Source organism: Heterodontus francisci, chromosome 9 (assembly GCF_036365525.1).
Source record: "Heterodontus francisci isolate sHetFra1 chromosome 9, sHetFra1.hap1, whole genome shotgun sequence".
Classification (NCBI taxonomy): domain Eukaryota; kingdom Metazoa; phylum Chordata; class Chondrichthyes; order Heterodontiformes; family Heterodontidae; genus Heterodontus; species Heterodontus francisci.
The window spans coordinates 111973158-111986199 of NC_090379.1; the positions used below are offsets into that span (position 1 = coordinate 111973158).

Below are 13042 nucleotides of genomic sequence, written 5' to 3' on the forward strand. Positions count from 1 at the left end.
CTGTGCCAACCAACAACCACCCATTTATACTAATCCTACATTAACCCCATATTCCTACCACATCCCCACAATTCCCCTACCGCCTACCTATACTAGGGGCAATTTATAACTTGATTGAAACATATAAGATCCTGAGGGGTCTTGACAGGGTGGATGTGGAAAGGATGTTTCCCCTTGTGGGAGAATCTAGAACTGGGGGTTACTATTTAAAAATAAGGGGTCACTCATTTAAGACAGAGATGAGGAGAATTTTTTTCTCTGAGGGTCGTGTGTATTTGGAATTCTCTTCCTCAAAAGGCAGTGGAAGGAGAGTCTTTGAATATTTTTAAGGCAGAGGTAGATAGATTCTTGATAAGTAAGGGGGTGGAAGGTTTCAGGGTTAGGAGGGAATGTGGAGTCGAGATTACAATCAGATTAGCCATGATCTTATTGAATGACGGAGCAGGCTCGAGGGGCTGAGTGGCCTACTCCTGCACTAATTTGTATGTTTGAATTTGCCAGCAGTGGACTGGTTCCTACCACCTAGGAAAGCCGCCAGCTGCATGAAGATGGTCTCCCAGCAGCTTTCCGGGGGGTGCCGTCGGATCCGGAGGTCAACTCAGTGGTCCCAGCACTACCTCTGGAAGGGTTTCCCGTTCATTCTCCAGGGTCTGCCTTCTTGGTCCTTCTAAAAATGTACATAATGCTCAACCTCCCGAAGCGCCTCCATTTTGCCGCACGCTCACATTCTCCTTGATGCCTCCGCAGCAGCCACCTGTCTCAGTGGCGCTGCTGTGCTCCAGAGTTGCTGTACCTCTGGGCTGGCAGCATGGAAGGACAACCCACCATCCTTAATTAGCCGTCTGGCCAACCCAAGACCACCCAGCCCCCCCACCATCACGCCCCCGCCAGCTCTTAATTGCCTGCTCCTATCAATATCGCAGGGTGAAGTCCCACCTCATGCCCGGGCAGACTAGTGACCCAGAAACCCCAACCACTGGATCTCTACCATTTTGGCAAAATCTCACCCTTTGTTTCCAGACGGGCAAGGCCGCATCTCTAGACCGATTGAGAATGTAGGTTGGACTTTCAGCAGGTATCGGGACCCCAACATCAGGCCCATATGTTGTCGGCTCGCCCGCCAGCGCAATCGTCTGGGTGATGGCCTCTTAATTGGCTGCCTCCACGCTCGCTGTCCAATTAAGGATGGTGGGCGGGTTCTGATACTGCAGGTCCAGTCAGAGGGCTCGCAGTGATGTCAGGCCAGATCCCAACCGAGAGAGGTGGTCATTGACGAGGCAGGCAAGTGAGTACAAGGTAGTCTCAACCTGGAGGCACCCTCAGCTGCCTGCATAGAATTAGAGGTCTGAAGCCAGTGGAGCCATCGCGTTGGAGGGGGAACCCTTCTGTAAGACTATTGACAGCTGCGATTGCGGCCTTTCATCTCCGCAACCCCGTCATTGGGGCATGGAGCCTCCATCTGTGGCTCCCTGGCCTGCCGCCGGGAGACTGCCTCGAGTGAGCTGCAGTCCTCCATGTGTGGCAGGGGTGGGGGGGGGGGCTGCTCCAACACTGGTAAAATGGGCTTTAACTGGACTAATCGGCTGCCACCTCCATGGACCTGGCAGCCAATCCTGGTCCCAGCCCTCCCCCGGGAAGGTCCCTCGGAGGTGGGAGTGCCTTGGGGAGCTGTCCCAAAGTGGCATACCCCTATTTTCCTGGCCCCCCACCCAAACCCATCTCCACGGGGCCAGAGAAATTCAGGACTGGGTGAGACTCTGTCTTGGTTGAATAGTCAGCTCATGTGATATACGGTCACTTCAGTTGAGGTGTAAGCCGCTTGCACCTGTGGAGGATTACCCAGTGGGGGATGGAGGAGGAGGAGGAGTGAATATTGGCTGGAGGGGGGAAAGATGATGTGGGAGGTGGGAAGAAATATCCTGACAGGGAGCAGAGATAACAAATAAAGGCAGCATATTGGTTGTCAACACATTCCCAATGCTGAAGATAGTGTACACACCAGCAACCTGAATGATTTCTTTGTTAAGTATCGCAGTCTGTCACCTACAATACTCCTTTAGCGATTACTGTGAATATTCTACCTCATAACATGTTAACCTGATGAACAACCTGCTGTCAGAAAATTGTTTTTAAACAAATGTAATTTCTCACCAGGTGTATGTCTACACTGTATCAGGATGCCAATTGGTCTCTCAAGGATTTGAAAGTGCCAATTGAGAAAGCCCGGAACCAAGTGATCAAGAGCAAGACCAGCGCCCTGTCCAAGGATCGCTTGGGGTACTACATCAATGCTTTGATAGAGAAGAATCGATCAGGGCACAATGTATCAGTTACAGACCTGTGGGGGCTTATCGTTGAATCATTTCTCTTTGGGAAGGTATGGTGATGGATAACCTCTGTCTATATATATCCCTTCTCTTAATTACTCCCAGCTAACAGCACTGTGGGTGTACCTACCTCACATGGACTGCAGCAGTTCAAGAAGGCAGCTCACCAGCAATTAGGGATGGTCTGTAAATGCTGCTCTTACCAGTGGCACCCACATCCCAGGAACGAATATTTTTTAAAAATCTGTTAAACTGCCAGTCCCCCGCCTGTAGCCATTCTGTATCATGTATGGTGGTCATGTGAAAATGTACTCTTTTGACTTGGAATAAGATTGAAATTAAGCAGTCAAGCAGTCAGAACCAACACTTCTGTTGCCATTTAATCCATTTTTTAATCGGAACAGGAGATTTAACTGCTTGAACTGAAACTCATTGTGGAGAGGCATGAAGCAGAGGGCAGGCATGTCTCCATAGAATTTTCCATGGGTTCCTTGCAGACAGCTTCCAGCAGACCATTCCAGATCTCTGGGAAACAATAGTTGCCTTTCCCCTGTGTGGCGCAGGGATATCCTACCCTTTAAAACCTCAGGATGTCCCAAAGTGCTTTACAACCAACTAAGTACTTTTGAAATGTATTGTCATGATGGAAACACGCAGCCAATCTGCATACAGCAAGGTCTGAGAAACAGAAATGAGATAAATGACCAGATCATTTGTTTTTAGGTTTGGTTTAGTTTAGTTTAGAGATACAGCACTGAAACAGGCCCTTCGGCCCACCGAGTCTGTGCCGACCATCAACCACCCATTTATACTAATCCTACACTAATCCCATATTCCTACCACATCCCCACCTGTCCCTATATTTCCCTACCACCTACCTATACTAGGGGCAATTTATAATGGCCAATTTACCTACCAACCTGCAAGTCTTTTGGCTTGTGGGAGGAAACCCACGCAGACACAGGGAGAACTTGCAAACTCCACACAGGCAGTACCCAGAATTGAACCCGGGTCGCTGGAGATGTGAGGCTGCGGTGCTAACCACTGCGCCGCCCCTGTTGGTGTTGGGGGAGAAATAATTATACTTCCACCTGAGAGGAAAAGTATCACCTTTAATATTCCAACACTCCCTCAGTCAATAAGTACTCAGTACTCACAGCTGGTTTCGTACCTTCTTGTGTGAATGAGTTTGTATACACCACTTATGCTGAGATATTACTCGACACAATTTGGAGATTACACACTTTAGAGGTTTCATGTATGTTTCAGAGATGTCATTTACAGTTTTGAAGTTTGAAGGTCTGATCTGCCTTTTGGAGCTGTTCTATCAGATCAGCATACAGTTTTCGCTTTGTTACATTGGACCTCAGTAGAGGACCGAGATCATCAGCAGCATCTGCTTACAGACCTGCACCTTCACAAGGGAGAGGAGATCAGCAGAGAGGTGCACACAGGCATTTTGAAACTGTAGTGTCTTAGGAGAGCCAGGGTATCGCATCAGATGCTGGCAGGCATTTGCAGCCTGCTGGAACAAGACCTGTATCCAACTTGACCTGGTGGCCACACTTTACCAGTGGCTGTCAATGTCATCAGCGCCCTCAACCTTTTTTTGCTTCTGGATCCTTCCAGGGATCTGCCAGAGACGTTTGCAGAATCTTGCAGTCAGCGGCACGCAAATGCAAAAGACGAGTGACTGATAGCTTGTTTGCAGGTTATGGCAACTTTGCTTGAGATGACGCCAATCTGAGTGATTGGTCGCTCAGATTTACAGCTCTGGCTGGCTTCCCACAGGTGGACGGCATTGTTGACTGCACGCACGTGGCAAAGTAGGCACCCCAGATCACCCAGAATTATTCATCAACCTCGTAGAACTGGTCTTTAGCTTCAGGTGGGGAGCAGAGTGTTGGAGCATAGATGCTGAGTAGGTGTACTGGACCAGAGGCGGTGAGCAGTCGGATGGACAGTATGCGTTCTGAGCCATTTGAAGGTGGCTCTATCATACTGAGCAAGGAGTTTCTGATGGTGAAGCCCACTCCATGCTGTCTTGGTTCTTCAGGCTCCCTACCCTGCCAGTAGAAGGTGTAGTCTTGCTCTCTTAGCGATCCGCTCGCAGGGAGGCGTGTCTCCTGAAGTGCTGCAATGTCCACATTGAGTCTGCTGAGCTTGTTGTTAATGATGGCGGTCTTCCGAGAGTCGCTGATTTGTGTAAGGTCTTCCGACAGGCCAGGACACATAGTTCTGATGTCTCGGCTTGCAAAACGAAGGGCTGGTACCTTCTTTCCTTTTTTGGTCATGCTGTTTGGTGCGGTGTTACAGTCCACTTGTCGGCAATGACCCTGAGCTCCAAGCACCCATTGAAGCAGGTGGACTGTGGCGGGAAAGAACCTTACTGACTGGGGGCTGCCCGGTTTGAGGCGTGCAGTAGCTATCCAGTGAGATGCGATGACCTCTGCCACCGACAAAGGCAATCCGTGGCACCCTATCTCTACGCCAATTGAGCTGGGCTTATATCCCGTAACTGCTGCCTTCCATGTTGTTTTGTTCGCTGTGATGTGACTATGGTTGCCCAAGTGTCAAAACCCCCCTCTCGGCCTTCCTGGTGGAGTCCAAAGGAGTGCAGAGCACGATGTTTGGCACCGCTATGGCTGCAGGAACGGCCGGAAACATGCCAGAGGTGACGCATGACTGCCTTCGGGGTTCCGCTCCGGATATTCTGTTAGGGTTTACTCCCTTAGCCTTGGTCTCTCCCGAGACGCCCACAAGGCAGTGTGATTGTTCGGGCCCCTTCTCAGGGATAGGTGGATGCCGGTGGGAGGAGGTGGGGGGGAAGGGGGTGCGGAGGGGGGCTGTAAGGGGGAGGGTGTGGAGGGAAGTGGGTGGAGGGAAGGGAGTGCGAGGGGGGCTGCAGGGGAGGGGGGAGCTGGGAAGGGGTATCTAGGGTGTTACAATGGTGTCCCCCACATATAGAGCTTCGGTCTTGTCAGCTGCCAGACCTTTGAAGATCTTTGAGATCAGGATTGGCAGCTTGATTTCCCTGCCTCCCTTGATGCTGATCCCCTGACTGTGGCGGTTCATAACAGTGGTGCTGTTCCTCCGATTGCGCAGGGCATCTGGCTGAAAAACCTGAGCATTGTCACTCAAGCCGTTGATCATGGGCGCGTTGTTGGATCTCCACAGGCCGTCATCGCTCGAAGCCAGCGGCACCGGGAGCTCCTCGATATCATTTTTAAAATTCTGTTTCTCACCCGACAGCTGGCTAAACTGACAGCAGTCAGGAACACCAGCATCAGAAGGCCACAGTCAGAGACCTAATATCATTAGTAGCATCCCCAATACCGAACATCTGTTCCTGCTGGGGGACTTGAATGCCAGGGTTGGGGCCGACCATGACTCATGGCCCTCCTGCCTTGGGCGCTATGGCATTGGAAGGATGAATGAAAATGGACAGAGACTGCTGGAGTTGTGTACCTATCATAACCTCTGCATCACCAACTCATTCTTTCATACTAAACCCTGTCACCAGGTTTCTTGGAGACACCCAAGATCACGTCGTTGGCACTAGCTGGACCTCATCGTCACAAGGCGAGCCTCAATGAACAGTGTCCAAATCACACGCAGCTTCCACAGTGCGGACTGCGACACCGACCACTCCCTGGTGTGCAGCAAGGTTAGACTCAAACCGAAGAAGCTGCATCACTCCCACTCCAAGCAGAAGGGCCACCCGCGCATCAACACTAGCAGAATTTCTTATCCACAGCTGGTACATAAGTTTCTAAATACACTTGAAAAAGCCCTTCAAAACACTCCTACAGGGGATGCAGAGACTAAGTGGGCCCAAATCAGAGGTGCCATCTATGAGTCAGCAATGACCACCTATGGCAAACGTGAGAAGCAGAATGCAGATTGGTTTCAATCTCACTTTGAAGAGCTGAAACCTGTCATAGCTGCTAAGTGCATTACACTGTTGAACTACAAGAAAGCCCTCAGCGAGTTAACGTCTGAAGCACTTAAAGCAGCCAGAAGCGTTGCACAAAGAACAGCCAGGCGCTGTGCAAATGACTACTGGCAACACCTATGCAGTCGTATTCAGCTGGCCTCGGACACCGGAAACATCAGAGGAATGTATGATGGCATTAAGAGAGCTTTTGGGCCAACCTTCAGGAAGATCACCCCCCTCAAGTCTAAATCAGGGGACACAATCACTGACCAACACAAGCAAATGGACCGCTGCATGGAGCACTACCTAGAACTGTACTCCAGGGAAAATGTCACTGAGACCGCCCTCAATGCAGCCCAGTCTCTGCCTGTCATGGATGAGCTTGACGAGCAGCCAACAAAATCGGAACTCAGTGATGCCATTGATTCTCTAGCCAGTGGAAAAGCCCCTGGGAAGGACAGCATTACCCCTGAAATAATCAAGAGTGCCAAGCCTGCTATACTTTCAGCACTCTACGAACTGCTTTGCCTGCGCTGGGATGAGGGAGCAGTACCACAGGACATGCGCGATGCCAATATCATCACCCTCTATAAGAATAAGGGTGACCGCGGTGACTGCAACAACTACCGTGGAATCTCCCTGCTCAGCATAGTGGGGAAAGTCTTCACTCGAGTTGCTTTAAACAGAAGCTGGCTGAGCGTGTCTACCCTGAGGCACAGTGTGGCTTTCGAGCAGAGAGATCCACCATTGGCATGCTGTTCTCCCTTCACCAGCTACAGGAGAAATGCTGCGAACAACAGATGCCCCTCTACGTTGCTTTCATTGATCTCACCAAAGCCTTCGACCTCGTCAGCAGACGTGGTCTCTTCAGACTACCAAAGCCACTAAGTATCATCACCTCATTCCATGACAATATGAAAGGCACAATTCAGCATAGCGGCGTCTCTTCTGACCCCTTTCCTGTCCTGAGTGGCGTGAAACAAGGCTGTGTCCTTGCACCCACACTGTTTGGGATCTTCTTCTCCCTGCTGCTCTCACATGTGTTCAAGTCTTCAGAAGAAGGAATTTTCCTCCACACAAGATCAGATGGCAGGTTGTTCAACCTTGCCTGTCTTAGAGCGAAGACCAAAGTACGGAAAGTCCTCATCAGAGAACTCCTCTTTGCTGACAATGCTGCATTAACATCCCACACAGAAGAGTGTCTGCAGAGACTCATCGACAGGGTTGCGGCTGCCTGCAACGAATTTGGCCTAACCATCAGCCTCAAGAAAACGAACATCATGGGACAGGACGTCAGAAATGCTCCATCCATCAATATCAGCAACCACGCTCTGGAAGTGGTTCAAGATACCTAGGCTCAACTATCACCAGTAACCTGTCTCTCTGTGCAGAAATCAACAAGCGCATGGGAAAGGCATCTGCTGCTATGTCCAGACTGGCCAAGAGAGTGTGGGAAAATGGCACACTGACACGGAACACAAAAGTCCGAGTGTATCAAGCCTGTGTCCTCAGTACCTTGCTCAACGGCAGCGAGGCCTGGACAACGTATGTCAGCCAAGAGCGACGTCTCAATTCCACTCCATCTTTGCTGCCTCCGGCGAATCCTTGGCAAACGGGTGGCAGGACCGTATCTCCAACACAGAAGTCCTCGAGGCGGCCAACATCCCAAGCTTATACACACTACTGAGTCAGCAGCGCTTGAGATGGCTTGGCCATGTGAGCCGCATGGAAGATGGCAGGATCCCCAAGGACACATTGTACAGTGAGCTCGCCACTGGTATCAGACCCACCGGCCGTCCATGTCTCCGCTTTAAAGACATCTGCAAACACGACATGAAGTCCTGTGACATTGATCACAAGTCGTGGGAGTCAGTTGCCAGTGATTGCCAGAGCTGGCGGACAGCCATAAAGGCGGGGCTAAAGAGTGGCGAGTCGAAGAGACTTAGTAGTTGGCAGGAAAAAAGACAGAAGCACAAGGAGAGAGCCAACTGTGTAACAGCCCCGACAACCAATTTTATCTGCAATGCCTGTGGAAGAGTCTGTCACTCTAGAATTGGCCTTTATAGCCACTCCAGGCGCTGCTCCACAAACCACTGAGCACCTCCAGGTGCTTACCCATTGTCTCTCGAGACAAGGAGGCCAAAGAAGAAGATTCATGAACCACAAGGGCTGCCGCTCCATCAATGTGCAGCTAGTGTGCAACTACAAGAAGATCTTTCTGCAGGTATGTGCAAGATACCTGGAAAACTGCCATGATACTTTTATTGGGTGGCAGTCCACCCTCTCTAACCTCTTGTCGTCTCGAAGCCGAGTTGCCAGCTGGCAGTTTGGAGACCAACCTGCTTAAAACTAAGCTGGTACCAACTCTCAGAAACACAAGGAATGGAGCACAATGAATGCCATATGACCACCAGATATGTCATCAAACAAGCTATTGGCGTGATGAATATGTGCCTGAACAGAATGGTTGTGGTCAGCGTTGCCTCTAATTTCCCTTCACTATGTCTGGCCCATTTGTTGCACTGTGTGGTCCCTTTAAGATTGTCACACATACGCTCATCTTAAAGGGAGTGCTGTTTGTGCATGGCCTGTTTGTCCCCTGCACAACACATTTTCTGATTTCTGCACGAATGTGCACCTATGCAGCTTAACGGAAATGTTGGTCATGGTGTGCTGCGCTCTGCAGGAGGAACAAGGTGCAGAGCAGAGCCTTTTTGGACTTTCCAACGAAGGGGAGGAGGAGAATGAAAGTGAAGAGGCAGAAGGTGGTGCAAGCAATGTATCACTAATGGTACACGGTGCTGCCCTCATTATTGCGAGGTTGACTTAAGTTCCACCAGTGCGCCCATCTAACAAGCACATGCAAAAGCTATTTTTCCCCCCTCCTGTCCCCAATGTCATTAGCACAAAACAGTCCTGTAAACAACCAAGCCTCCCTTTCACAGCCCCCCTGCCCCATTGCTCGCTGTCAATTCATGTCTTCCCACACATCATCACACAATTGAAAAGGCGACTTGCCAGCCAGCAGTCAAGAATGGACAAGATGGGAAAGTGGTGCAAAAGAATAATAATTGTAGTTAAAATAGATAACAGAAATTAACAATCTAACTAACACACCCATGTGCAAAACCTTGTACAACTGTATATAACTCTTCCCTTTCTTACCACTTCTACATGGTGTAACCCTTGTGGCTTCAGCAGAGGTAGGGCAGGCTGCTCAGATCCCTGCTGTGACTGTTGAGATGATGCCGACTGACATCCTCTGGGTTTTGGAGCCCAAGATCATCCTGCCAAAGACAGTTTCACCTGCACTGGGGCAGACTTGGCCATTGGGACACGAGACAGTGTGAGGAGAATGGGTGAGAGGTGGAAGAGCTTTAAGTTGAGTCCCCATTTCATGTCCCCTTTCACCATCATCACTCTCACAGCCCAGCTGCACTCTCCTGCTCGCAATGTGCTGGAGAATATGCTGCAGATCAGTGGGGCGATGAAAAACCAAGACTAGGATATCATTCATCCTATTTGAAGTGGCATTCAGAGTGTGCAAACCATTGGTGAATGCCTGCATGTACTCGTGTGATTGTTGCATTCGATGCTCCATGCAGTTGGCCATTCTTTCCATAGAAGAAGACATCGTCGCATTGACTTCCTACATCATGCCACTCATACTTGAGACAGCTCCTCCAATTGTGCACAGTGGTTTTGAATGTCTGCTAGTTCGTCTCACGTTCTCTGTTGCTGCTTAGTGATTCTCCTCTTGATCGACAGCCCCCAGGGTACAGCCCTATGGGAGATGAAAGACATGAATGAGTACTGTAAAGGAAAGAATCCTTGGAATTATGATTAAACAGATGATCATATCATTGGCTGTTGACATCAAGTCAGCATGGCTAGAGTGTTGTATGCATAAAGTCATCCAAGAAATTATAACATTTTTTGACACATGATGAAGCTTTGTTTTCTTCAGTCTGTGGCAGGCATTTCTGAATGAATTGACACTTTTTCAGTTGATATGCTGACAGATTAACCTGTGGATCTAATGCATTTCACTTAGCATCTTGAGACATTGGTAGACCAATGTAATATGGTACACGGGCATCTGTTCCAATTATTGATTCCTGTCAATATCTGGGATTCCAATGATTTGTGGCTTTAGTTTGGACACAGGATCATATCGAGAATGGTGTGAAGACTTCTCCGGTGTTTGTCTTTATCCCATCTCATTGCAGGTTATGGTGCTGGTGTAGAAGATGATGTGTTCAAACTATTCAACCGCATGGTTTGGCACCCCTAGCCATGTGTGAGATGTAGGATCAAAGTGAGGTAGATTGTAGCAAAAAAGTAAAAGAATTCAAGGGAGGGAGGGGAGGGCTCCTGCTAACACTGGCCTGTCTGTCAACTTCCCAGAAATGGAATCGCCTCGTGGTAGCCATGTGCCTCTTTTAGATGAAGATCTAGATGAAGTTGTTATTGGTGAGTAAGCCGAGTATGTGGAATTGGACTTCAAAACTATCTGCATATCCTATATTTTTACCACTTGCTAACCTCCATAGATTCTTTCAGTACTCTAATAGGTAAAGTAGTCCTAACTGGAAAAGTAATGGAAACTTACCAGTGCTCTAGGAGGTTAAATTCCAGAAATACCTTTTTACCCAAACTTGAAGATCCCTAAAGCTTTGCTTTTGTGAGGGCTTGGGTTTGCGAGCTGCACCCCCACAGAGAGAAACAGGATATGTTATGTCTCAATACAGTCAAGAGTTCCATACATTTTGGAACCTTGATACCTGCAGTCTGCCAAGTGAGGAGTCAGATTTCTGGGTGGAAGTGGCAGAGGAGGTAAGGAGTATGGTTTTGGGTTGCGATTGCACATTACCAAGATGACAACTTGAAAGGCATTTGGAACTGATTCAATCATCTGTGACACATTCATTAATCCAGTATCCAAGATGAGCAATTCTCCAAAGCACTGGTAATAATTGAGATGCCAATCTGTCTGGTGGAGGAGAGACCTGGCTCTGGATTTGGGAATGTTTCCCATGCAACTCTCATAATCCTGTAACCCTGATGGTAAAGTGTTGCTCGCTGGCTAAACAAGGGGAAGCTTACCAGTGCTCTGGGAAGTTAGGCTATAGCAGCACATCTACCCAGACTTGGGGATCCTTGATCTTTTGCTATGCTCAAGCTGACATTCTCCGAGCTCCAATCCATGGGCAATGCACCTACAAGGAGACAATGTAAGGCAGGCAAACTCTATCTATATCTTGCTTGATGGGGTGATGGGTTTCTGTGAAGGTCATAGATCTGGGTGATCACCCCCATTATTAAAAACCTTCTTGTTGTTCACTTAGTAATGAAGTCAGTTCGTGATTCAATCACTACTTTTTAAACTTCAGCACGACAAGCAATTTACAACCGGCGTATTGCTACCAGATAGGACATATTTGAATGTAGGTATGTATTGTTTGTGTCCGTTGAACAAAGGGAAACATGGCTATTCTTATAGATTCTTTTTATCAAACTGTGACTGGCATTGCCTATATGGTAACGTCTTAATTCTGAGTAAACTTCAGTATATGTTTGTCCATAGCACACAAGTTTACATTTTTCTATGACCTTCGTAGATCAACAGCCATCAACATTGTCAGCAGATCACATAAGTCTAGGTGTCCTTGTTTCGTTATTGTTTGGGCCTAAAAGATTCATCCTCAAGGTCTTGTTTGAACACATTGTCTGTTGCTAGGTTGATCCATCCCTTTCTCTTCTAACTGTTGCTAGGCTCCCATCACTCCCTGTTACGTATCAATACACCCCCAAAAGGAGCGTTCACGGTCATTAAAAATGATTGTTGCCTTTTACCCAATGAAGGCGGTAGATATTTTAAATATTCGGTACAGGTGAATGAAATGCCTAAAGTAATGTCTTTATAATTAGGAAAATAAAACCAAGCTGTCAGACCAGCAGAGAGCTGTGAGGAGGGGGCAGAACCCATATCCCATCTACGCCAGTATTAACGTGAAGTCAGATGTCAGCGCTAGAGATTTTGCAGGTACAGATCTTATGGGGGGAATTTTACCAGTCCTTTTGTGAGGGGGGCGGCAAAGTTAGAGCTGTGTCGGACTGGTTTGCTGATGTGTTCTCACCTTTGGCCGCTTTTCCCAGTGACAGGCTGAGTCTGAAGTCAGTAACCCATCCAACAGCAGCAGTAAGCCAATAAAACTGAATCATTAGGCAATTAACTGCAATCTTCCGCGGACATAGCAATTTACACATGCTATATGCTGTATCAGCACTTCGGCAACTCAGAGGAGGCAGCTGCGCAGTGGGAGATCAGGGCAGCGTGAGAGTTCAAGCCTTTCTAACCTTTACCGGCAAAATATGACACGGCTGATGTCTTCCGCTGGCAGAGGCTTCCCATTGTATGAGGAGCTCCTGGAAGTTGATGTCTCAGATAGTGCTGAGGGTGATGCAGTGGCAGCTGCTCTCATCAGCTTCTGTTGCGTCCCTCCCGCTCCTGCTGTGTTCCCTTCAGCACTGCAGGCACAGTGAAGCCTGCTGGCCATCCTTGCACTGAATCAATCTCCTGCCTCCTCAGGCCGCCTGCCATCCCCAATTGGGCGGCGATGCCGGAGGCTGGTTCTTAATTAACTACCTTGCGGATAATTGAACCAGAAGGCATGCTGCTGCTGCCACTGGGGTCGGGACCCAATAATAGTCCTGTAGGCCAAAAGTTTTCTACATCTGGAAAATTCTGCCCTGTAATTCAGCAGATACCTCTCAA

At 48.7% G+C, this 13042-nt stretch overlaps 1 protein-coding gene across 4 annotated transcripts in view; it reads left to right on the top strand.

Annotated features, from left to right (window-relative positions):
- The window catches only part of LOC137373979 (cytosolic phospholipase A2 zeta-like), a 181554-nt gene that overhangs the window by 144096 nt on the left and 24416 nt on the right, over window positions 1-13042 (top strand). For all 4 annotated transcript variants that reach the window (XR_010975748.1, XM_068039687.1, XM_068039688.1 and 1 more), the window contains exons 14-15: window positions 2155-2377; window positions 12196-12310. Coding sequence is in view for 3 of the 4 variants with exons in the window: in XM_068039687.1 (XP_067895788.1) it covers window positions 2155-2377; window positions 12196-12310 (338 nt within the window). In the remaining variant the exon portion in view is untranslated. The remainder of the gene's footprint in view (window positions 1-2154; window positions 2378-12195; window positions 12311-13042) is intronic.